General features: G+C 55.6%; 10 protein-coding genes across 10 annotated transcripts; 6 read left to right on the top strand and 4 right to left on the bottom strand.

Annotated features, from left to right (window-relative positions):
• Positions 1 to 1,660: 1,660 nt before the first annotated feature.
• CGCA056_v003000 (40S ribosomal protein S10-A) lies at positions 1,661 to 2,343 on the bottom strand (the record flags this gene model as incomplete). Its single annotated transcript, XM_037318257.1, has 3 exons — positions 1,661 to 1,703; positions 1,803 to 2,218; positions 2,305 to 2,343. 3 exons carry the CDS (start codon positions 2,341 to 2,343, stop codon positions 1,661 to 1,663), a joined length of 498 nt encoding a protein of 165 aa, XP_037182875.1.
• A 502-nt stretch (positions 2,344 to 2,845) lies between these two features.
• sde2 (Telomere maintenance protein SDE2) lies at positions 2,846 to 3,712 on the top strand (the record flags this gene model as incomplete). Its single annotated transcript, XM_037318256.1, has 1 exon — positions 2,846 to 3,712. The coding sequence occupies one exon, from the start codon at positions 2,846 to 2,848 to the stop codon at positions 3,710 to 3,712; it is 867 nt and encodes a 288-aa protein (XP_037184257.1).
• A 305-nt stretch (positions 3,713 to 4,017) lies between these two features.
• cox12 (Cytochrome c oxidase subunit 6B) lies at positions 4,018 to 4,549 on the bottom strand (the record flags this gene model as incomplete). The annotated part of the gene is made up of 5 exons (XM_037318255.1): positions 4,018 to 4,052; positions 4,102 to 4,165; positions 4,218 to 4,330; positions 4,382 to 4,429; positions 4,501 to 4,549. The coding sequence occupies 5 exons, from the start codon at positions 4,547 to 4,549 to the stop codon at positions 4,018 to 4,020; spliced, it is 309 nt and encodes a 102-aa protein (XP_037184258.1).
• Positions 4,550 to 4,905: 356 nt separating this feature from the next.
• On the top strand, positions 4,906 to 5,417 carry CGCA056_v002997 (uncharacterized protein; the record flags this gene model as incomplete). The annotated part of the gene is made up of 4 exons (XM_037318254.1): positions 4,906 to 4,968; positions 5,034 to 5,049; positions 5,165 to 5,227; positions 5,284 to 5,417. 4 exons carry the CDS (start codon positions 4,906 to 4,908, stop codon positions 5,415 to 5,417), a joined length of 276 nt encoding a protein of 91 aa, XP_037184249.1.
• Positions 5,418 to 5,679: 262 nt separating this feature from the next.
• Positions 5,680 to 6,183, bottom strand: Ppie (Peptidyl-prolyl cis-trans isomerase E; the record flags this gene model as incomplete). Its single annotated transcript, XM_037318253.1, has 2 exons — positions 5,680 to 5,814; positions 5,863 to 6,183. 2 exons carry the CDS (start codon positions 6,181 to 6,183, stop codon positions 5,680 to 5,682), a joined length of 456 nt encoding a protein of 151 aa, XP_037184250.1.
• A 559-nt stretch (positions 6,184 to 6,742) lies between these two features.
• On the top strand, positions 6,743 to 10,671 carry SEC31 (Protein transport protein SEC31; the record flags this gene model as incomplete). Its single annotated transcript, XM_037318252.1, has 3 exons — positions 6,743 to 6,951; positions 7,008 to 10,572; positions 10,627 to 10,671. 3 exons carry the CDS (start codon positions 6,743 to 6,745, stop codon positions 10,669 to 10,671), a joined length of 3,819 nt encoding a protein of 1,272 aa, XP_037184251.1.
• Positions 10,672 to 11,182: 511 nt separating this feature from the next.
• On the top strand, positions 11,183 to 12,355 carry CGCA056_v002994 (uncharacterized protein; the record flags this gene model as incomplete). The annotated part of the gene is made up of 3 exons (XM_037318251.1): positions 11,183 to 11,330; positions 11,420 to 12,274; positions 12,351 to 12,355. The coding sequence occupies 3 exons, from the start codon at positions 11,183 to 11,185 to the stop codon at positions 12,353 to 12,355; spliced, it is 1,008 nt and encodes a 335-aa protein (XP_037184252.1).
• A 56-nt stretch (positions 12,356 to 12,411) lies between these two features.
• On the bottom strand, positions 12,412 to 15,577 carry ustP-2 (Peptidase S41 family protein ustP; the record flags this gene model as incomplete). The annotated part of the gene is made up of 6 exons (XM_037318250.1): positions 12,412 to 12,428; positions 13,044 to 13,635; positions 13,698 to 13,826; positions 13,885 to 14,921; positions 14,984 to 15,373; positions 15,427 to 15,577. The coding sequence occupies 6 exons, from the start codon at positions 15,575 to 15,577 to the stop codon at positions 12,412 to 12,414; spliced, it is 2,316 nt and encodes a 771-aa protein (XP_037184253.1).
• A 1,348-nt stretch (positions 15,578 to 16,925) lies between these two features.
• On the top strand, positions 16,926 to 19,148 carry CGCA056_v002992 (uncharacterized protein; the record flags this gene model as incomplete). The annotated part of the gene is made up of 3 exons (XM_037318249.1): positions 16,926 to 17,141; positions 17,299 to 17,879; positions 18,023 to 19,148. The coding sequence occupies 3 exons, from the start codon at positions 16,926 to 16,928 to the stop codon at positions 19,146 to 19,148; spliced, it is 1,923 nt and encodes a 640-aa protein (XP_037184254.1).
• Positions 19,149 to 19,668: 520 nt separating this feature from the next.
• On the top strand, positions 19,669 to 22,053 carry CGCA056_v002991 (uncharacterized protein; the record flags this gene model as incomplete). The annotated part of the gene is made up of 3 exons (XM_037318248.1): positions 19,669 to 19,864; positions 20,061 to 20,831; positions 20,882 to 22,053. 3 exons carry the CDS (start codon positions 19,669 to 19,671, stop codon positions 22,051 to 22,053), a joined length of 2,139 nt encoding a protein of 712 aa, XP_037184255.1.
• Positions 22,054 to 23,484: the final 1,431 nt, after the last annotated feature.

The following is a 23,484-nucleotide window of genomic DNA, read 5'->3' as shown; positions in this document are numbered from 1 at the left end:
TTGCCGCTTCCATGCCCGCGCCCGCGACAATCCCTCAGGCTGGCTCTGTCCACGCGCTACCCTGGTGTGGTGGCCCTCTTCCGGCCGTTCCCCGGTTTGCTGGCCCTCTCCGTGTCCGGCCCTTGGCGTGGAGACGCTCCCTCCACCTGGAGCTGGCTTACGTACCGGGTTGGCGCGAGCGGGTGGGATGGCACGGATACGGATGGCATCTCGAGGCTCTGGTATGACTTTCCACCGTTTTGTGCGACGCGGAATTTTGCGTTCGGTGGTTCAGTGGTTCATAAGCTTAAATCGGGCCATGGCAGTTATGCTGTGCCACAAAGTCCTATGGCCTGCAAATGATGTTGAATGTTCATCTGATCGACTTGTCAATGAGTTCTAAAAAGATTCGTCGCTTACGGAGTATTCGGAGGGTGGTCAATTGTGTATTTGGAAGGTGGTGTGTGATTGGAGATGGCCGTGGAAAGGACTCTGAGGTGACTTGCATGCAAAGTAAGGCGATACTTCCTGGATCAGCCACAGCCACCCCTATCTTCATCCCTCCTTCTCATCCCGCGGCTCGGGGGTATCGAGGCAACAGTGTCCGGAAACTGGTTTACATGCACGAAAGTCAAACAGCAGGAGGCAGGGGAGGTCAGGAAGGCGAGACAGACATGCTGCAACCCGACGTGAGGTTAGCAGTTGACAGTTGGTAAACCAGTTAGTGCGTTGAGGAAGGCATCCCCTCGTCCCTTCCAAGCCAATCTTTCGCATCTCGCTCGCTGAGACAAGACAGCAAATAAAGGTGTGGAGATGGTAATCGCTTCCCGAACTTACGCGGGGCACGAATGAGACTCTTGCAAGAGCATCGGAAGACCTGGCAGTCATGAGATTCGCGCAGCAGCGGCCCAGCTTCAGCAGCAGTCACCGCCACTTCGTCGAAGCATGCCCAACACTCCTCGGCATTCCTACTCGAGCACACCTGCTCTACCACACTTGCCGCTTCTGGGCAGGGCTGGCGACAGATTCACGGCGTCAAAGCAGGTTGGCTACCACACGGCTACATCGCGCATTGCTTCTTTACAGGGGCTGTCTCAAAAAGTGCAGTATACGATACGTTCATTCGTGAGGGCAGCTTGCTGAAGCTATTTCCTACGTGCGTCTGCGTCGGCGTCGGCGTTGGCGTCGATGCTTACCGCAGGAGAGCCGCTCTCAACATTCCCAAAGGCCAGACCGATCCCTTTCGTTTCCAGCCCGACTCCGAGAACACCCATAAAAAAAACCAGGAGTCCTCGTTTCTTTTTTCTTTTCCCATTCATTCCCCTTGACATGCATACCAGAGGTTTCAAACGTGACCTCTCGAGATTTCAGCACCACCCCCACGTGCTCGACCGGCAGACACCGCTGGCTCATCACAGCGTTTGCAAAGAAAAGAGACACAAATTGTGGCGTTTCACGGTTTGGAGGAAGCAGCACAAGCCGCAGGCTGCAATTCATGACCTTTTGATGCAAACGATTTCCGAGGATCTAACCTCCAAACTCCCACGATGTTTCCCCCGTAGTCTGTGACGTTGACAGACGCGCGACTGTTCCGGCCATCCACTTTTTAGAGTACATGTCGGTGCCTTTTTTTGTTTTGCCAATGCGTCTCGAGAGTAAAAGCCGATAGGAAAGAGACCTCTTACGAGGGGGGAGCGCCACGGCCACGGCCAAAGCCACCACGGCTACAAGTAGTCAGTTAGCAGACTGTCTTCGAGATTGTTGGAATGCGCCGACAAAGTCCAGGCGAGATCGAATCGCCAGTGCATAGGGGGAATGCTTACAACTGGGGCTCGAATCCACCAGGGGCACCACCCTCCTTGCCGCCCTCGCCAGCATCACGGCGGCGGTAGCCACCCTCACGGTCACCGCGCTCGCCACGGCCACGGCCGCCGAAGGGCCTTCTCTCGCGCTCGCCCTCGCCGAGCATGCCGCGGGGAGGAGCGTGGGAGCGCTGCTGCTTGATGTGGGTGGCAGGAACGATCTCAGCGGGGAGGTGAAGCCACTCGCGGAGGTAGTCGAGACCCTCGGGGGTCAGGGTGTAGTAGTAGTATTGCCAAGAGAACTGGGTCTTGACATAGCCGCGGGAGGTGAGGGACTGGCAAGCCTTGACGACGAAGAGGTTCTTGGTGTCGATATCGGGGTGCTTGGGGAGGTTGTAGTCCTTCTTCGCGACGAGGACACCCTCGCGGAAGAGGTACTGTTAAATTTCCATCGTCAGCATTCTCGTCGACGAGCTTACGGCGTGCAATTCTCCTCGCGCGCCGGCGAAATGGTAATTCTAACCTCGTGGATCTTCTTGCGGTCGGCCTTGGGAATCAACATCGTGGCGGTTGTCGGGTCGCTTGCTGGTCGATGTTGGGAAGGGTGAAGTCGTGGTGGCAGGAATATAGAACGTACAACAGCGACAGTCGCTCTTGAATTTTCGAAATCAAGCCCTCGTTTGTGTGGGCCCCACTTGTCTTTTCGGGCACACTGGTCGCAATTGCTGGATCGGGTGGGCCTTGTCACGTGCTGGGCGAGTCGCTCCAGTGGACGGTTAGGTGTTTGCCCACTGTACTTGGTGCTCTGAGGTCCCTCGATGGCCGGTGCTCCTCCCCCGCTGCCGAGAAATCTACTGTGGCTTGAGCGTTGAGCCACCTTTTTTCCTTTCTTTTTTTCCGTCTCTTCCCTCCGCGCCAAATCCCATACCCCCGGCCTTATCGCTGATAAGCGTAGCGTCACCAGGTGAACATCGCATTTCATCGCCTCGCGTGTTCGTCACATCGCAGCCCCATTACATCGACGATACCGACAACCACGACGTCAACAACGTCAACGCTTCGAGATGGCCGTGAAGAACATCAACGTCTTCGTCAGCACGTTCGCTGGCCTAGGCCCGTCAACTTTGGTGCTTCCTGTGCCTTCTTCAACTACTCTATCGGATTTGCGCCAGCAACTGAATGAGCGCCTGCCCGCGACTGAAAACCGCCTGATCTTGACGACTGTATCAAACAAGGAGTTATCGCCGTCCTCCACAGCTCAAGTTGCCGACCTCCTCTCGTCTGAATCAGATGACTTCGTCTCTCTGCGCCTGTCGCTGCCGCTATGTGGTGGCAAGGGTGGTTTCGGATCCCAGCTGAGAGCTGCCGGAGGTCGCATGTCATCCAAGAAGAAGCGCAACCAGGGAGACGCCAACAACTCAAGCAGAAATTTGGATGGCCGACGTCTACGCACCGTGACTGAAGCAAAGGCTCTGGCGGAATACCTCGCCATTAAGCCGGAGATGGAGAAGAAGGAAAAGGAGAAGCGCCGCGAAAGATGGGAGCAAATCGTCGAAATGTCAGAGAAGCGTGAGGATGAAATCAGGAACGGCGGCAAGGGTCGGCTGGACGGCAAGTGGGTCGAAGACAAAGAAGAGGCAAATGAGAGGACTCGTGAGGCCGTCCTCGCCGCGATGAAGGCTGGCAACTACAAGGACAATCTGCTCGGCACATCGCAAGTGTCTACCGGCTCTGAGGAGACGGACGAGGCCATGACGAGCGATGAAGAGGATGAAGAGGGCGGCAGCTCCAAGGAATCCACGCCTCCATCAGAACCGGCAAAGACCTCCAAGGATAAGCCCAGAACATTTTTCGGCTTTGACGAAGACGATGAGTTTATGAGCTCCGATGAGGATGAGCAAGATCCTAAGGGCAAGGGAAAGGCCAAGTGAAACCAAGTGTTCTCTCATTTTCATTGAGAGTACATATTTGCAATGAGTTTGCGCCATCGGAGGCGAACGGAGTTCCGGGAGATCAGTTACGGGAAGGCAGCGAGCTTGCGTTTTTGATAAAATGACAATAATGGACGGGCATTACAGACAGTCTGTCACGAATTCACATTCAGCGCCTGTGTGCGCTTTTAGCCTCGTCGCACGACACATCCTCCGATGCTCTATTTGATGTCTCAATCCATCTGGAAGTAATACAGTCGCCCGGCTCCTCCGTCTAACTTGCGTACAGCCTACTCCAATATCGCTTATGCGTTCAGGTTGACGGGGAAGTTGCCGGCCTCTGTTCTTTGTCAGCACGAGGTTCCTTGATATCGGGATTTGGTACTGACCGCGCTGCTCATCCCAGCGCTGGTACCAGCCGGAGGGGCAGAGGGAGCGGTAGCCGAGCCAGAACTACAAAACGTTAGTTGTCGATTCCTCCAGCAGCACTTCAAGATAGTCGGACCTGGCGGCAGGGGGCGAAGTCCTCGCCCTTGGCGTTGATGCACTTGTGGTAGTCGACGTAGTTCTGCCAGCAGTGCTTGGTCTGGTTCATGTTCGGGAAGCGGGCATCGGTGCCTATACAAGCTCAGGTTAGGGATTCGTCCATAGTGGCCGATGTCAATTGACGCGGTCGCATCGCGGGTATCGTGGGGTCGGTCGGAGGGCACATACCGGCTACAAGTTACGTTAGCCTCGGAAAAAGATCAGGCCATGCTGGGGGGGACGAGGGATATTTCACGACGTACCAGTGACGAACTTGAAGGGCTTGGTAACGAGTTCCTGATCGTCGGCCATTTTGACTGCGTGGAGGTGCAATTGACTGGAAGTCGGTTCGGTGATGGAGCAGAGTGGGCAGCGACGTGCGATTGGTGTTGTTGCAGTGAGATCAATTGAAGGTCGTTTCTGCACCAAGAATCAGGTGGTGAATGGTGACGGGCGAGAACGGGTGTGGATGCCTGACATGCGCCAATCGGGCCTCAGGCATTGCAAAGGTGGGCCGAGCTCCCGCCTAACATCAGACCAGACTGATGGTAGCCGGCTCAACTTCTAAACACTCATTTCGAGATCCAATCCCGATCAGCGAACGACTGCTCCCTCAGCTGTACCGAAAACCCGAAAATCTCCCCTCAAAAAACACAAAAACCGTCAAAATGCGTCCTACTCTCGGTCTCCGTGCTTTCCGCCCTACCATGCGCATGAGGTCCCCGGTTCCTGTATGTTAAAAAAACCCGCTGTCTCCAAACGGACCGCCGTAGCTAATTGTGACGTTTTCCCTCAGGCCGAGGACCAAGTTGGTATGTCCACCCCCGGCCCCAGCCATTGAAGCCTTCCACGATATCGGACATGAACATCGACGACTGCGACCGCCCTTGCGACACCGAATGCGAGCGCTGACATGAATTGCCGTAGGCCACACCGTCTCCCAGAGACTGCGCAAGCTCCGCCAGATCCCCCCCGAGTTGATCCCCCTCGGTATGTCAGACCCGGAATATGAAGATGCCAGCCCGGACTATTGTTGACGTAACCAGGTGTCGTCGTTGGTTTCGCCCTGGCCGCTGCTACCTACTCCATCGGTCGCCACTTCATGACCGACAGCACCATCCGCATCAAGCGCCAGAACAAGGCCGCCGCCGATGCCGCCGAGGCCAGGGAGCACCACTAGATGGTGAACGGGATAATGAGGGGAGACGGTTGACCACAGTGTCGATGTGTGATTAGAGGGGGGAAACATTTGTATATGTCAACGACGACAGACAGATCCAAAGGCACTAGAGACGCTGTTTTCATTTTCCTTTCTCAATTGTGCTTCTCGTCCCAGTCTCGGGGAGAAGGCCAGGTCCATTTGTACATTCGCAACCGTGTGAACGCCATCGCTATGCCAAAGAGAAACAAAAAAGAGACCCAAGTCAAACTTCAAATCCCCCTCACTCCGGCCTCGGTCCCGCGACATCAAGCCCCTCCAGACCCTGCATGGGGTCATCCCCACGCACTTCAACCTGCGCCTGCTCTGAGGCGAGTCTGTCCTCTTCACTCACAGCATTCTCAGCCAACCATGATTCCTATGAGCGCAGTCAGTATCGATATGACTCAAGCGGGTGGTGACGTACTTGTTCCCAAAGCGCCTTCTTGCTACCGAGACCTTCGTCGGCACTCTTTGGTACCTTTGCGGCTGAAACTTTGAGGACTCTCCCGAAAAATTCCGACTGGTCCATGTTGTCGATTGCTTCTTTTGCGTCCTCGGCGTCCTCGTACTCAACATAGGCGAATCCTCTATGAGGCTCTGTTGAGTTCGGCTTGTCGTTCTTGGGGAGCGATACGTCTGCGATCTCACCGAACGGTATGAACGCGTCGTGAACATTGGAGGCTGTGACTGCAGAAGCTAGGCCACCCACAAATACAGTGGCCTTCCAGCGCGAGGCGTCCGTCATCGTTGCTAATTATTTTCCGTGGTGTTTCGGTAAGTTGGCGCGGTCAAGATCAAATTATCGTGAAATTCAGAAGCGGCTAGCAGCCTCACTGAGAGCGATTCGTGTGTTTGGCGGGGTTTCAGTGCAATAGCTCTGGTTCACTCACCATTGGCCGAGCCAGACATGAGCTCTGCTGAATGCACGTGACGCAATTTTTCTAATGCCAGTGTAAGGCAGGCGACAGGTGCACGGTCCTGGGTGGACGTGGAGCCTACGTTTTGGGGGAGCTTGAACCTGGATGTGGGCTGCAATCTGGCATCATAACCCAAGGATAGAGGCCAGCGTGCTATTACCTGCAGTCCATAATCCACGGCAACAGCCACCTTTCTCGCAAGGCTAGGCTGCGTTTCTTCACCACGTCTGTATCTGGGCCACCCCCTCCAGATTTTTGTCTACTTGTATTCAGCCAATGCCACTTTGTAGTCGTGCTTGAGTTGCCTCGACTGGTAGACCCTTTTCTTTGCTACGATTCTCCCCTCCCTCCGAGTGCAGTCCTGGGGACTGAGTGATTCTCGCAACCATGGTTCGCCTTCGCGAGATCCCGAGGACCGCGGCCTTCGCCTGGTCCCCCGACCCATCTAAGCCTCTCTTGATCACCGGTACCAGAGCAGGAGCTGTCGATGCCGATTTCTCTGATGAGACCAAGCTCGAGCTGTGGGACCTCAACCTCGACAACCAAGAGCAGGGCCTTGAGCTGCAGCCGGTAGCCAGCATTAACACCGACTCGAGGTAGGCATCGCCGACGTCCAACCTAACCAAGTTCGTCACTCACGGGGCATCCCTAGATTCTACGATATCACCTGGGGACCTCCCGACTCCGACCACCCGCGGGGTATTATCGCCGGCGCTCTGGAGAATGGCTCCCTCGACCTATGGGATGCCGAGAAGCTCATCGATGGCGACGACGATGCCCACATGTCCCGAACGACCAAGCACTCCGGTGCGATCAAGTCACTCCAGTTCAACCCCCATCGACCTCAAATTCTCGCAACCGCCGGCGCAAAGGGAGAGCTCTTCATCTGGGACGTCAACGATGTTTCCAACCCCTTCAGACTCGGCACCGCTGCCGCTCGCTCAGACGACCTGGAGTGCGTAGCATGGAACCGCAAGGTTGCGCATATTCTGGCCACTGGAGGATCCGGTGGATTCGTCACCGTCTGGGACTTGAAGACGAAGAAGGCCTCCCTGACGCTCAACAACAACAGGAAACCCGTCAGCGCGATCGCTTGGGACCCCAACAACTCGACCAAGCTTCTGACCTCCACATATGATGACACTGCCCCCCTCATCTTCCTGTGGGACCTCAGAAACTCCAATGCGCCAGAGCGTACGCTTCAGGGACACGAGCAGGGCGTTCTGTCTCTGTCTTGGTGCCAGCAGGACAGCGATCTGTTGATTTCTTGTGGCAAAGACAACAGGACCTTGGTCTGGAACCCCCAGACCGGTGACCGATATGGAGAGTTCCCCGAGGTTACAAACTGGACTTTCCTCACCCGCTTCAACCCCTCGAACGCCAACCTGTCTGCTACTGCAGGCTTCGATGGCAAGATCGCCATTCAGACCCTCCAGAACACCAACCCCTCAACCACCCAGGCTGCGACACAAAACAACCTGGATGGCGAGGACTTTTTCACAAGCGCGCAGACTCAGCCCCAGGAGGCTTCCTTCTCCTTGAGCAAGGCGCCCAAGTGGTTCGAGCGCCCGATTGGTGCCAACTTTGGCTTTGGCGGCAAGCTCATCATTTTCAAGCAAAACGCTGCCCAGCGAACCTCCAAGATCTCCATTTCGCAGTTTGCTGTCGACACTGCTGTGGGAACTGCAACTGAGAAGTTTGAGGAGGCCCTCCAGTCTGGTGACATTGTCAGCCTTTGTGAGTCTCGGAAGGAAGATGCCAAAAGCGAGGAGGAAAAGGCCGATTGGCTTGTCATGGAGACTCTTACTGCCGAGAACCCCCGAAAGCGCATCATCGAGTATCTTGGTTTCACCGAGGAGGAGATCACCAACGGAGTTTCCAAGGATGAGGAGGATAAGTCCGAAGAAGTCGCTGAGGAGAAGAAAGAGGCGAAGGACGACGACAACATGTGGGGCGATGGCGAGGGCGACGGCGAAGACTTCCTGTCCAACTTGTCGGCCAACAAGGGAGCCAAGACCGATAGCCCCTTCCACCTCCTCGCTGACACCGATACTGCGGTTGAGAAGTCCATCACCAAGGCTCTGATGCTCGGTAACTTCGCCAAGGCTACCGAAATCTCTCTGAAGGAGCAGCGCTGGGCTGATGCATTTTTGATCGCTAACTGCGGCGGCCAGCCGTTGGTGGACAAGGTGCAATCTGCTTACTTGGCCAGCAAGGATGGCGTCCCTAGCTACGTCCGTCTGTTGGGGTCTGTCATCGCCAAGAACCTGTGGGATGTCGTGTACAACGCGGACCTTGAGAACTGGAAGGAGACAATGGCTATTCTGTGCACTTTCTCCGACCCCAAGGAGTTCCCTGATCTTTGCGACGCTCTGGGAGACCGCATTCTTGAAAGCGGTTCTCGCAAGGATGCCTCGTTCTGCTACCTCGTCGGTTCCAAGCTCGAGAAGGTCGTCTCGATCTGGATCAACGAGCTCGAGGAGGCTGAGCAAGCTGGTGTCAAGGAGCCTAGTGATGATTCAACCTTCTCTGTCCATGCTCGGTCTCTCCAGCACTTCATTGAGAAGGTCACCATCTTCCGCCAAGTCACCAAGTTCCAGGATACAGAAAAGAGCCAAAGCGCGGACTGGAAGCTGTCTGCCCTGTACGAGAAGTACACGGAGTATGCCGATATCATCGCCGCTCACGGCCAACTTGCTGTCGCGCAGAAGTATCTGGACCTGTTGCCTGATAACTACCCCGCGGCAGAGATCTCCAGAAACCGCCTGAGACTTGCGACTCAGAAGGGTGCTGCTACCCAAGCCGCCCCCAAGGCCGCTGCGGCTGCTGGCCGTCGTCTTGGACAGACTCCCGCAGTGAACAACGCGATAGCCACCCCGGCCTATCAGCCTGTTGCTCCGGCTGGACCTACCTACGCTGGTTCTTCTGTGCCTGCTGCAGCGTCGAACGCTTATGCTCCCCCTGGACCCCCCTTGGTTGGTTCTTCTGTATCGGCTGCGGCGTCAAACCCATATGCCCCTACCCCGTCCATCAACTACAACCCGGCTCCCACTCAATCACCGTACGCGCCGGGACAAGCTTACCAGCCTCCGGCCGCTCAGCAATACGGAGCGCCGCCTACTGGTTACAGACCACCTCCTAGCAACTTCGGCTCCGTGCCCCCGCCTCCACGAAACTCAACGCCCACATCCAGTTTCCGCCCTAAGGAGAGCTGGAACGATGTGCCTCTAGTCACCAAGGTGCCTACCCGTAAGACCACGCCCAGCGTGGCACCCATCACGGCCCCTTTCCCGGGCCAGGCGACCCATGGCAGCGCTCCTCCTCAGAGCCCCTACGGCCGCACCGGCTCAACTCCTCCACCACCTCCTCCTAAGGGACCTGCCCCTCCTCGCGTTACGTCTCCTCTTGCCGGCCCTCCTCAGGCATTCCAGGCACCGCCTAGGCCGACATCAGCGGCGTCAAATGCATACGCACCTCCCCCGCCCCAGGCTGGCGCACCGCCTTCCATGATGCCGCCGCCTGCTGCTCGTGGCCCGTCCCCGTACAACCCGCCCCCGTCTGGCGCCCCTCCATCTAACCGCTACGCCCCCGCGGCGTCGGCACAGCCTCAGATCAGTCATCCACCCATGGGATCAGCACCACCTCCGGGTAGCCAGCCGCCTCCTAGGAACCCGTACGCTCCGCCGCCCCAGGCGGGCACACCTCAGAACCAGTATACGCCGTCGCCTTACGGGGCTCCTCCAGCGGGTGCTACTGCTCCTCCGCCCGCCGCATCCAGGCCTCCTACGGGACCTCCTCCCGCTGCTGGCGGACCTCCCCCTGCTGGCGGACCTCCCCCTGCTGGCGGACCTCCCCCTGCTGCCATCGTCACTGCTCCTCCCCCGAAGGCAGCTGCTCTCCCGCCGAAGCCGAGGCATCCCGCTGGTGATAGGTCTCACATCCCGGACCATGCCCAGCGTCTCGTAGACATCATGAACTCAGACATGCAGCGTGTGGCATCGCGGGCGCCTGCATCATTTGCCGCCCAGGTCAAGGATACCCAGAAGCGTCTCAACCTTCTGTTCGACCACCTTAACAACGAGGAGCTCGTCAAGCCCGACACTATCGACCAGCTTGCGGCTCTGGCCGAGGCTCTCAACGAGAAGAACTACGAGGTGGCCCACAAGATTCAAGTTGAGATTCAGAAGGAGAAGACTGACGAATGCGGCAACTGGATGGTAAGTACACCTCGGAAGATGTTGATGAGATCAAAAAGCTAACAGGAACGTCAGGTGGGTGTCAAGCGATTGATCAGCATGAGCAAGGCCACTCCATAAATGCCTTGATTGAAGTGCTGGTGGCGTCAGGAATGGGTAGTTGATGATAGCCAGTTGCAACTTTTACGTATACATTAGAATTAAAACGAATGAAGAAATTGTGTTTAAATGCCTGAATATGACGAGATCCTCGACGTTCTCATGTCATTTCGTACTAAACCCGCAAAGGATTAAATTGGCAACAGTAAAGACGACGGAGACAACGAAGACGACTACAAAGATAGCAGCTGTGACGATGATAGTAGGACTGTAGAACATGTAGTTTCCAGAGCACGGTGATTTAAACATGAGATAATCAATTTTTTTTCTTCCTGTTCTAGAGCGATTGCTTTTCATATGGGTTCATATACTCTATTATGTACAACCGTCGTCGTTCAAAGGGGTTGCTGGTGAGTTGGCCCTGTCTCCGATAAGATAAGCGCAGGTCATTGTGCCACCACCAAATTATCCATTCACGTCACACGTCACACCCTCACCCTTCCCACGTCCAAACACTCCAAACGACAGCAAAATGGCGGACACGACGCCTGAAGATGCGGCTGCAGCACGCGCGGCAGAACAAGCACGCCTCCGTAAGGCAAAGCGCGAAGCTAAGATTCGTGCTGGCGGCACAGCCAGATTGAACAAGATCACCGGTCTCGGTGGAGGCTTCCAGCGAGGTACTATTCGACCCTGTTTGAAGCAGTAGCTTGCAGAGCTCCCTGCCGTTCCCTCTTTTCCTGTGACTCCGTACTGAGATTGAAAGCAGATGATCCCGTCCCATCCCCAGATGCCTCCTCGACGGCAGATTCTCCCGCTCCCTCCGCCTCGCCAGCTCCCTCTCTGCCCAAGCCAGCGACCGCCGACCACGCCGACCCCGAGGAAATCGACATCTCGCAACACTTCTACCAGCCTGCCACCACCCCGCGTCCTTCAGGACCCCCTATCGACCCCAACTCGATGAGCGAAGATCAGCTGCGACAGATGATGCTTGGCTTCGACCGTCCCGGCCCCGGAGCTGGAGGCCCCCCGCCCATGAACCCGTTCGCGGCCGCTGGTGGCATGCCCGGCGCCGAGGACGACCCCTTGATGAAGATGCTTTCACAGATGATGGCAGGCGCAGGCGGCGCTGGTGGAATCCCAGGTTTCCCGGGTGGTGCAGGAGCACAGGGTTTCCCGCCCGGATTCCCTGGTATGCCTGGCATGCCCGGCATGCAGACCCCTCAGCAGCAAGCGGACGCCAGCTCCGCGTACCTCTGGCGCATCCTGCACGCCGTCTTCGCCATCTCTCTCGGTCTCTACATTGCTCTTTCTACAACTTTCACCGGCGCCAAGGCCGAGCGCGAGCGTACCGCGCTGGCGTACAGCTACCCCGTCGGCAGCGACGAGGCGGTCACGGATGTGAATAGTATGGAAAAGGGCCGGGAAGTGTTCTTTTGGATGTTTGCTACGGCCGAGGCTATTCTTCTGACTACGAGATTCTTCATCGACAGGGGCCGCGCGCCGCCTAGTGGGATCGCCTGGACCATCGTCTCATTCTTGCCGGGTAATATCAAGACGTACGCTGAGACGTTGCTGCGATATGGTCAGATTTTTGTCACGGTCCGGAGCGATATCCTTGTCTGTATTTTTGTGCTCGGAATCTGCTCTTGGTTCCGTGGTTGAGGACGGCATCCATGGAGGGGTATTAACATCCATAGCTTAGCATGGTCAATACTACATTTGAAGCCCGCAGTTTGAGTCACGGAAGGTCACAACAACCTATAGACGCTTGATGTCTAAACGTAGTGATTAATTTGCTCACATTACCAATTTTCCAACAATAATGTACCGGGCAGCAAAGCCTCACGATCGGGGAGAGCAAAGTAGAGGCACGAAGCGAACAGATCAATGTATTATGCGTGAGTCTATAATGGCCGTACTATTATTATTGGATCGGCAGTCGCTTTTTGAACGACAGCTAAAGAAGCTTTCGAGTCCCATTTGAAGAGTCAGAGATCAAACACGTCATACACTGCCTCCCTTTACCTTCGGAGTGAATTTGCCTCGTTTGGTTCCCGTGGACTTTGTAGTTGTTGTATCTTGAGCCGCTGGGTCAGGGTTCTTCGTTCCGCATAACTGTACGTCGGTACGCGGGCAGAACCCGAACGTTTGTGACGAAGTTACAAAATCGCCAGACGGGTCCAATTGCTGTTTTGACTCTGTGGTCGGCCGGCTGCTGCTCATATCGCATTTTAAGTTGCCCTCACACACCGAGAACGCTGCACAGCTGTTGGTACAGACACTGACCCGGACTCGTCCGTCACTGCAGCTCGTAGGGAACGTCTTGCACTGCCCGCCCGGGCATTGGCCTTGGACGTTCGGATCGCAGACCTTCAACTCCACATTATTACCTGTCCTAGGCTGGCCAGCCGGTAGGCCGTCGTAGGAAATAGGATCATAGTCGGTGGTGAAGGCTGTCGCCGACTCCGGCGAGGGTACGCGGACGGGAGAACGGCTGGGAGGGGCCTTGGGCGCGCCGTTGGCGGTCCTGGACGTATACCCCGTCGAGCCCTCCACGCAGAGGCCGGGGTCTTCGAAGGCGGCGCGCGCGACGTCGTGCCACAGAGCCGACATGTTGTACACGTTATCGAGGGTGAAGTACAACCTGCAGTCGGCCGCGGCGTAGCGGAACTGGAGAGGGGTGGAGACATCGTCCTCGCGCAGCTGGTCGCGGAGGTTGAAGCCGGCGTAGTTGATGTAGATGCCTGTCTCGTTTCTGTTGGCGGGCAGACGGGCATTTGCCGTCTCGTTCAGATTTCTAGCCCACGAGATGTCGATGTCTAGGTCGTCGCTGTAGTACATGCGCATGCCGCGAGTTCCGCTGGCCGCTTGCATCGGGCCTGGCTTAGGCGCGCCGCCCACGACGACAGTCCGGGCGCCGCCCTGAGTTGTTGCGAGTTCGACGAAGATGGCACAGGCGGAGGAGCAGGTTCCGTCGGTGAGCTAGGGGGATTGGGTGTGAGATAAAAGACCATTGAGTAAGGGGCTGACACATTCGAACTTACGATAACCACATCTTCAGGGGCCCACACAGCTTCTTTCCTTTCCGCATCGTCTTCGTCCAAGTAGCGATTCAGAATCCATCCGTCAAGTGCAGCAGCGTGGAAGTTCGGGTTCTTGATGTCATATTCTTCCTGCGATGAACGATTAGTGCAGTCCACGTGCGAAGCGCCACGCCAGTCAACGACTTACCACGAGAGAGAAGTTTTCATCCTTCTCCTGTCTGGGACCTTGATACTCCTCCCAAGAGGTGAAGTTGACTCCCGTGTCGGCGTTGACTTTTGTTGTGATTACCCACTCGTCCGCCATGAGAGCCAGGGCATCATCCCTCTGCGTCTCGTTACCAACCGCCCACCGCTCGTAGATGCTTGTCGTGGACGAGCCCAGAACGTTGCCCAGCTCGTGGCTACGTCGCTGACTTCCCGTGAACGGGTCGACTCCTGGGAAGAGTTCCCGGAAGAGTAGCAATGCGATGCCGGTAGAGCCGCCATAGTTCTTCTGCACATCGACAATGATGTGTGCGAGTCCCCTTGCCTTAGCACCGTCCATGAAGTCCGCGAGCGACTGGCTGAAATTGCCAAAGTCCCAGTCGTACTGTTCGAAATGGGGGATGCTGATCACTCCGGTGGATATATCATCGTAGAAGTACCCAGTGATGATGCCGCCACCGTAGAGACCCAGGTCGAATTGGACGATGTCTGGGTCTTTCGGAAAGGCACCGTAACTTGCCTGGTTCCAGTTATCGGTCGCTCCGGCCTCTCCGGTTCCATTGGCGACATTTGATACTTCTTCCACAGACGCATTGCCAGAGGGCTGTCCTCCAAACACTACTGGGAGTGGGACCTCTTCGTAGGATGCAGGCAGTAATCCGAGGACGAAGAAGTTATAAAAGTCGCCCCCTGTCGTTAGGGGACCGGTGAACTCGGGGTTATTATAGATGGCGGCCCAGGAAGTCTCCCAAACTGTCTGATCTTCACATGTGAAGTTCAAAGTCTTGCCGGGATAAAAGGTGCTTTCGCCGGCGAAGATGCTGTAGACCCCATGGATGTCCTGGACCGGGCTGTCCATGAGTTCGTTCCAATCGGCATGGGGTTCAAGCATGCCCACGGACTGTAGAGCCGCAAAATCGGTCAAAAAATCCATTGCTGGTCGGCCGTTGATATGGGACACAGCGGAGATGTAGGGTTCAATGCCTTTGGTGATGTTATTCCTGCGATTAATAACGTCGCCTGTTTTATCAAGGTTAGCCATCAGAAGCTTGTCATAACAGGCTGGAACTGGTTATCCGTACTTGCAAAGTAGACCTTTGGGATCTCCTTCCCATCGATGGATGCCGTGACGAGAGGCCACGGGCTGGCGAAGGAGAAGGCGGAAAGCACGCCCGCGAACAGATCGACGTGGGCATCATGGACCGAGTAGACGAGGTACTGTAAGGTGGCCTCGAAATCGTACTGGTTCTTAAAGACGCCCGCCGTAACATTCTTCTTCAGATCTTCCAACCCCTGCATAAGGTCAAACGCAGGCTGTTGATAGCCTTCCGGCGGATCTTTGAGGTACGCTAGGGTGCTCTGGAACTGCATCGTGGTGTTGTAGTAGTCGATAAAGCGAAGAGCCATTGCCTCGTGGAACGGGACACTGGTCAGGCACTCGTACGCATCGGCGGCGTAGAAGTAGCGTTGTCCTATCTAAATCAGCACAGTCCATGCCTACGCTGCAGCTCTCTACTCGTCTCACCTTTGTTGACGGCATCGATGATGCGTCCGCACATGGGCGTCTGCTCAGGCCCATCTTGGCGGCGTGGAAGTTCTCTCGGTCGAGCCGACGGACGTGCAATGGCAAGACCGCAGCAAAGGCTCAGCAGCACGGTGAAGTGTCCCAGCAACATCGTGGGCGTTGAATGGAGCGCGTTGAGGATGGACCTTGGCAAGAGAGCATCATTCAAGAGCCTCTCCTACGACGTGGAGGGAGTGGCAGCTTTTTCACCAGCGTCTGGCACGCTGTCTCTTCCTCATCAGAAGACAAGCAAGCCATGGATCATGCTGACGCTGCGGCTGATGTGCCTTTCCAGGCCCGTTAGCCCCTGTCGAGCCCACCCTGGCTGTGTTGTCATGATCAGGGTGTCGATTTTGCGACCAGGCACCAGCTTTGATACCGACTCGACTTAAGAGGCGGGCTGGGCCATGGTGTCTAGGCCGTTAATCTCACAACCCTGTTTGTGGCTGCATCTCATTGCATCACCACAAGAAAGCTTAGCTGACCACGTGAACACCCCGGGTTGCTCTTGGAGAAGGTCTGGCAACCAGCTTGCCAACCCATTCAACCAGACATATATGTTTGGAGTTTGAAGATATCGCCAACATGGTAGCGCCAGTGGCATGAAACGGCTCTGTCTCCCCGCGATTGCCGCAGACCATGTGATAGGTTGAGCATCCCGTGCCTCCAACTTCTATGAAGTGCTGAAAAATTCATGGTTTGAGGCCGCTAAAGGAGTAAGATTCTGGCTTCGACGGACTTCTTGGCACCGCTGGGAAGATCTGCGGCTGAGGCGACCTGCACGAAGCCTCGAAAATTCTGGATCAAAATGCCAAATCAGCCCAGCTAAAGTCTTCCCCTCCCGCCATTCTGGCTGAGCCGATTTTTCGTAGGCTCGGTTAGCCTGCAAGATAACTCAAAAATACCGCGCTACCAGCACCGATCTGGTTGCCTGGTGTTTTCTCCACAATGCTGCAGGACATTCGAACATGAAGACGAAAAGAATGAGGTGCGGGAGAGAGCCAAGGATGAGACATGCAGGGGTTGAAGGCATCGAGCCTCTCGCGAGCAATAAGATTCGTGAGACTAACGGATTTGGTGTTTACGAGATGCGCAGCCCCTGGTATGTGCATGCATGAAGGATTGAAATGTGACCACCCTCCCGCAGCGATAGGCAACAACTATCCGTACAAGGGATATTCGTACCTCCACAACCCGTAGCCTTACGGAATGCTCCGCAGTCAGCAACCGCGTGCCTACCGTCATGGAGAAAGAGTGCGATTCGTCGGTAGTTGTACCCGGGCGTTTCTTGATTCTGGTGGCTTTCGCCCTCATTCCTAATCAAGAGTTTAATCCAACTTGCAACCTTCGAGAAGCCCTGCTGATTCGGATACGTATACCCAACTAAGGTACGGAATAATAGCAGACCCTCGACCTTCAGAAAAGCCGGGAATTATCGTTCGTAAAAATTTCACTCAGAAATGGACAATCTGGGCGAAGAGACACCTCCTACGAGGCGGAATCCGTTCAATGAGCGCAAAGTTCTGCATCCTGCGTTGAGCGAACGTCCAGAGCTCGGGCCGGATACATGGAAGCCGCTGTGGAACGGGTTACTGGAGAGCGATGTCTTCGGGAGCTGGCAGAACCCAGAGTATCAGTGGATGCTGCGTTGCGTAGGAGGACCAGGCTCGGGCAAGGTGAGCATGTTGGGACGGGTATTGGTGTTGTAGTTGAAGTTTCGCGTCACGCATGGGCGACACAGATCTTTCTATCACCTCGTGACTGGCTTTATGACTTGTGCCAGATGTCGCCGTTTTTAAGATCTGCCCGCTGACCATTTGCATTGTCTCTCAGACGAATTTGTCCGCCGTCGTAACGAAGAGGTTGGAGGAAAGTTATAACGAAGACACGGAAGCCGTGGCCTCCATCTTCATCGGGGCGGACGTGACATCGAGCGGCACCGCCTTCGTCGAGGATGTCCTCACCAGCGTGTTCCTCCAGCTGTCCGCCAAGTACGCCGACGTCGACGGCGACATGGCGAATGCGAAGTATCAGCTGTACTTGGAGGCCTGGAAACACGGCCACCGCGACCGGCACCGCATCCGGCTGGTGCGGGAGGCGCTCTGCCTGCGCCTCGACATGCTTGAGAACAAGTTCCTCATCATCGACGACTTCGATAGATGCTACCCCGCCGTTGACCTCTTCCTCGAGGACGAGCTGTCCCACCTGGCAACCAGGGGGCTCAGGGTGTTCCTCACCTCGCGCATCTCATGCCTCGAGGAATTTCCGCTGTCAGCAACGTGCGACTTTTGCCAGAAGGAGAGTTTAAACCTCTTTTGGGGATGCGAGAGCTGTGACGGGAAGGGGGTGCAGCACGAGAATACATATACTCTCTGCGAAGATTGCGTGTACAATGAAGAGGCTTGCGAAAAATGGTATGTAAGTTGCAGCGTCAACCTGGTCCTTTCGTCCTTGAACTGTGTCTTTGGGTTTTTGGACAATCCAGATTGTGCTACACGCACATCTGTTCCTTCACGTCACCGCTGAAGCAAAGCTAACGCTGGCTGCTGTTGTGAAGCGGCGATTCCGACAACTTCGTCCAGCCTTATGGCCACATTGATCTGAACCTCAACGACAACGGCCGGGTCGAGCAGTTCATCAACCACGATCTCGAGACCGAACAAGGAGACCTAGGTCTGGGCAGCTCAACCCCAGACAAGCTCCCTCCGCATTCCCGGCTGGGCCGACAGCTCGCGGCCACGGAAAACGGCAAAGCTCTCACGGAACTACAAGGCAAACTCGTGAAACAGGCCGAAGGCAATGTCAGCCTCGCGCGTCTCCGCCTTGACAATGAACACCAGGCGCAGTCAGCGGAGAGCGTATTCTCGCCGTTGGCAGACGTCCTGCCGGTCAACATCGTGAGCTTCTTCCGCGCCGGGATGAGGCGCGTCGAGGAGCAGCCGCCGGAGAGGCGAGACCTGGGATTCAAGGTGATCGCGGCGGTGACGCACTACAACTATGGCCTGGGCATACCGTATGAGGCCCTCGACAGGCTCCTTCGCAACCCGACGAAGACGTCGGCGAGGCAGCAACCCCTCAGAACACAGTCAGCGCCGGTCGTGTCCGGCGTGAAGAGGAAGGCGGGGCCGGATCCGGCGCCGACTCACGTGCCGCACCGCAGTCTCGAGGAGATGCTTCATGCGGCCTGCGGTTTCGTGGTGATGGTGCCCCTAGGCCACCGGCCACTCAGGGCCTACTCCGAAGCGTTCCACGAGTATGCGCGGCACTACCACGAGGATCTGAGGTGGGCGCACGCACAGCTCGACTTTGATAGTGTCAGGGTCGATGAGCAGGGCAACGTGGCCGAGAAATGTAACTTGGTAGAGTTCGGCCTCGAAGGGATGAAACGCCGCGGGACCTTTCAACTCGCAAAGAGTGGACGAGAAGGTCAAATGTCTGATCAGAACATGAAGCCGTTCATCCCGCAAAAGAGCGACGGAGGTTTCAGGTCTTCTGCTTTGAAGAGGCAGGAGTTCAAGAGGCTACGTGGTGCCGAGTTCAAACTTCCTGTCATATCTGATGCGTTCAGATTTGATTCCGCCGGGCCTGTCATTATGCCTACAGATGCAGTGGCAGACGCGGCGAATGTGACGGCCCCCAAGAAGAAGAAGCTCTCGAGAGCATCTACTCAGGCATTCGTCTGAAATGAGAATGACGAGTGTGTATGTAATCACCAGAGATATCAGAATATTAGATAATTCTTGTCGTTGTTCCTTCATCAGAAAGCTTGTCTGCTTAACCATGTCAATATCAATAGCACACAATTCACATAAGTGTCGATACGTACATTATGTATGTACGAAATCAGTCTTTTCCATAATTGATGACCTTCATCTAAAACTCGAAGTCTCGGTTTTCTGTGTTTTCCACATGTAGCCACCCCGGGAATAGTTCAGTCAGAACATCATGTGACGGTGGAGGTCTCTAGAGGAAGTGGTCGATCTTTTTAGGCAGCTTGATTGCGGCTGTGGTCAGCCCGCAGACGCACACATATCCTAGCCCGTTATTTTAAAACGTTCCCAGCCCCCGCTTGGCCAGGGTTTGGGTTGGCTATGCTGACATCTTCGCAGACAACAGTCTGCGTCTCGGACTAGTCTCCTCACCAATCAGCAACATCACCACATACGCCGGCGCAGTCCTTACAGTAATTGATAGCGACCCGTCATGGGAATCTGCGACTTCTGCCAACGGAACGTCCTGGAGTCGGAGAAACTCTGGGGTTATCACCACTCCGACTTTGTCGACTTCAAGGACGCGGCAGAATCAGGATGCGTCTTCTGCGAGAGACTGGCTCACGCTACGCAAGACTTGAAGTCATGGTTCGATAACGCGAACGGGACGCCGGCGCTGTATAGATGGAGTACGCGCGAGGCTGCTCGGATGAGGGACGCGAGCAGCTTTTTTTCAATCACATTCCGTCCGGTCCCGGGCCGGGAAAAGGGAAAGGCCAAGAGCGAGGACCTCCCGGAGCTTCGCTTCGATCTGTTCCCAGAAGAAGGCATGTCGCGACCTTGTTGGTGAAGCCCCTATACCCAAAAACTGAACGCACTTCACAGATCTGGGCTTCATTCCCAACGAAAACAGCTTGGGCGCGGGAACAGACTCCGAAGAATCGGTGACGCAAATGGCTGAGTGGGTGAGTAGGTGCGCCAATGACCACCCGAACTGCAAACGCCGCCACGGCAGCCTTGACTTCATCCCGACACGCGTCCTCGACGTCGGCACGGAGAAGACCTGGCCGCCGAAACATGTTAAGCTTGTCGATACCAAGGAAATGGGCGTCAAGGGGCCATACATGACGCTGAGCCACTGCTGGGGAAAGGGCAAGTTCGTGCAGCTCACCGAGAAGGACATGGAGGAGTTCACCACGACGGGCATCCCGTGGGAGACGGCACCTCACGGGCAGGACATCTGCGGCAACGTCAACTTCGCGCAGGCGCTCAAGATAACATGGCTATTGAAACAGCGGTATGTCTGGATCGACTCGGTCTGCATCATTCAAGATAGCAAAGACGACTGGAACGTGGAGTCGAAGCTCATGCACAAGGTGTACCGCAACTCCTTTTGTAACCTTGCGGCGGCTGTGTCGCCAGACCACACCGGTGGTCTTTTTCGACAGCGACGGCCAGCAGCTGCTCCGTCAGAAGACGAGATGGGTGGCCTGTTTCAAAGGCGAAGACCAGCGCCTGCTGTAACCCCTACGCGCTATATCCCGATAGGCGTGTCTCCGAGGTTTGGCGGTAGAAGCTGGAGGATCCTTCCTTCGGACCTCTGGGACCAGAACCTGCTGGGATGCCATCTCTACACTCGCGGATGGGTCTTTCAGGGTATGTCTCCCTTCCCAAGCATAAAACCTATCTGACAACTAGGGAATAAGAGCGAATGCTCTCACTCCGTCTCATTCAGTTCGGCCACCAGCAAATATTCTGGGACTGTGCCACCAAGTCCGCCTGCGAGATCCTGCCCGACGGGCTCCCCGCCTCCCTCGACACCAGAGCAGGTGTGGACCGGTACTGGCGCCAACGCCTCCAGGATGCCGCTATCACGGTCCGCCCGCTGGTGGACACCTCCGAGGGGTCTCTCGAGAAATTCTGGGAGAGCGCGGTCCGCACCTACACCGCCTGCAACCTCACGAAGTCGAGCGATAGAAACCCCGCGATATGGGGCGTCGCAAAGCTTGTCAGAGACGCGCTGGGCGAGGAGTACGCGTACGGCTTGTGGTCGACGCGAATCGAGGAGCAGCTCGCGTGGCGGGTGACGGATCCGGGGATGTCATCTTACCCGGACGTGTCGAATGAGGCCCCGTCGTGGTCGTGGACTCGTCTCCAGGGGACGATCCAGATCCCTCCAAGAGTCCACGACCCGCCGCGATGTTACAAAGTGATGAGCCACCAGGGGGGTAATCTCGAGTTCCAGTTTGAGAAGGCTGTCTGGGGTCGGATCGAGGGCGAGTATAAGAGGATCTGGCGGGAGGAGACCAAGAACATGGACGCTAAACTTAAGCTTACCGTTTCCAGAGCGAAGCGTTCCCATGGCCATGGCCCTAAGACTGAGAGCCCGGTGAGGGGTGACAAGCCGAACATGGACGAGGCCTCGACCCTCCGGTCCAAGGCAATCGCTCTTCGGGGACACATTTGCAGGGGCAACGTTCGAGCCGTCCCGAAGAGTGGGCAGTGGGAGTTCACCATTGGCGAACCTGGTGCAAAGCAAGTGGTTTTCGCAGCGCATCCTGACGTCGCGCCCTCACAGAACGAGACCCCCTGCTGTTTCCTTCTTCTGGCGGCTTCGAGGCACTTTATCGATAGGTTGGGTGATAAACTGCGAAACAAAGACTATCTCGAGGACGAAGATATCGTGGATGAACAGCATTTTGGAGTCGGTATATTGGTAGAGCGAAACGGCAACAATCTGTCAAGAGTTGGTGCTGTTTCGTTCCGGGATATTTGCAACGAGGATTGGAATCAATTCCGACGGGCCTGCGGGCAAGACGACGAGGCGTTGAGGGACGATCTCGACGCCAGGACCGGGGAGGATTTCTTGCTGATATGATTCGTGCGGCTTCCTATTTGCTCTCATCGTTTATGGTCGAGGACGGGATATACGAGGTAAAACCTCAAATCCAGAAACCGGTGGTTTACTTCTTCCACGCTACCTCTAGAAATGTCGCTCGAGAGAGGGCCGCCAAGGGCATGTGCGTTCGCCAGCAGTGCGACCTGTTGGGTTCACCCTGTCACACGCGTACGCATCGCAGCAAACGCGGCATCTGGCGTACAAATGCGGTTTTGCGTAGCTCTACCGACCAAACGAGGGTGTTGCAATTGGTGTTATCGAGGCAGAGTAGCAAATGGGTTGTTGGTGTATGGAGGAGAACTAGTCAGGAGGGCGCAGAGTCCTCGAGGTTAGAAGACGACTGGGCGGCCCAGGCGCACAGATCACTACGGCAGCTGCCCACAGGTGCCTCAACAGTCGAAATAGGTGCAACTGACTCCCCATGTAAGTGTTGAAATTGATCGAGGCTTATTGCCAAGACGGGGAACAAATAAATACGAGCTTTGTGATAAATGACTACTGATATCAATTAGAGAAAATAGGCACAAGAGAGAGAGAGATATCGACAGCCAAGCACCGTGACTTCATCGTTGCAAATTGACTCAACCAGGACGGCTTCTAGAGGCTTCCTGACGTAGGGCCGACACACAAGCCCATCACAGTTGACAACACAACTTTCATAAGGTCCTAAGTTTCTGTAACATGGCCAAAAAGCATCAATCTTGCGTGATCTCATGGTGAAATATGAACCCTCAAATACACTCCCATCGGACCCCATCTTCACCGGCGACCGATCAGACGGCGGGACGCGATCCTCATACTCATGGATCCACGACCAAACTTCAGGGGTGATGAACTTTGCTCTTGACGATAACAACCAAAGAAATCTACTAAACCCCATGGCAGCCAAACCATTCATGCTCCCGTTCCTGTTGGTGATGAAGGCATGTGGCTACCGGTGTCAGCCGCAAGATTACGACTGGAAAGACAAGAGTGACTGAGGTTAACGAATCCTTGGGACTGTCCGCCGCCACATTACGACGGGTGTCAAGATCCTAATGTCAGCATCTGGGAGTATGCAGCTGGGCATTTATGAGCGGCTCGGCACATGAAAGTGACACAGCGATAAAAGAGAAGCATGTTTTCGCCGTCTAGTCACGAAGAAAGAAGCTGATTGCGGGGTTGCTCGTAAGTCTTTTGCTCATCTCATTTTGTTCACGACTTCATACCGTGCATATAAGATCCCATCTACAATATCGTATTTCATATTTCCACTTATAGCTGGAAGCGCGCCGACCCGCAGAGTCATGCGAATCAAGAGTCAAGCGGTAAGGTTCCCAATCTGAGTTGATACGAGCTCGGCGGACACAGGCGCCGTTCTCCAATGCCTTCAGACATTGCTTATCAAGACGCGTGCTTAGTGTGAAGAGT

Source organism: Colletotrichum aenigma (genome assembly GCF_013390185.1).
Source record: "Colletotrichum aenigma strain Cg56 chromosome Unknown KSG_Cg56_contig02, whole genome shotgun sequence".
Lineage (NCBI taxonomy): Eukaryota > Fungi > Ascomycota > Sordariomycetes > Glomerellales > Glomerellaceae > Colletotrichum > Colletotrichum aenigma.
This window is presented reverse-complemented; position numbering and strand designations above follow the sequence as displayed.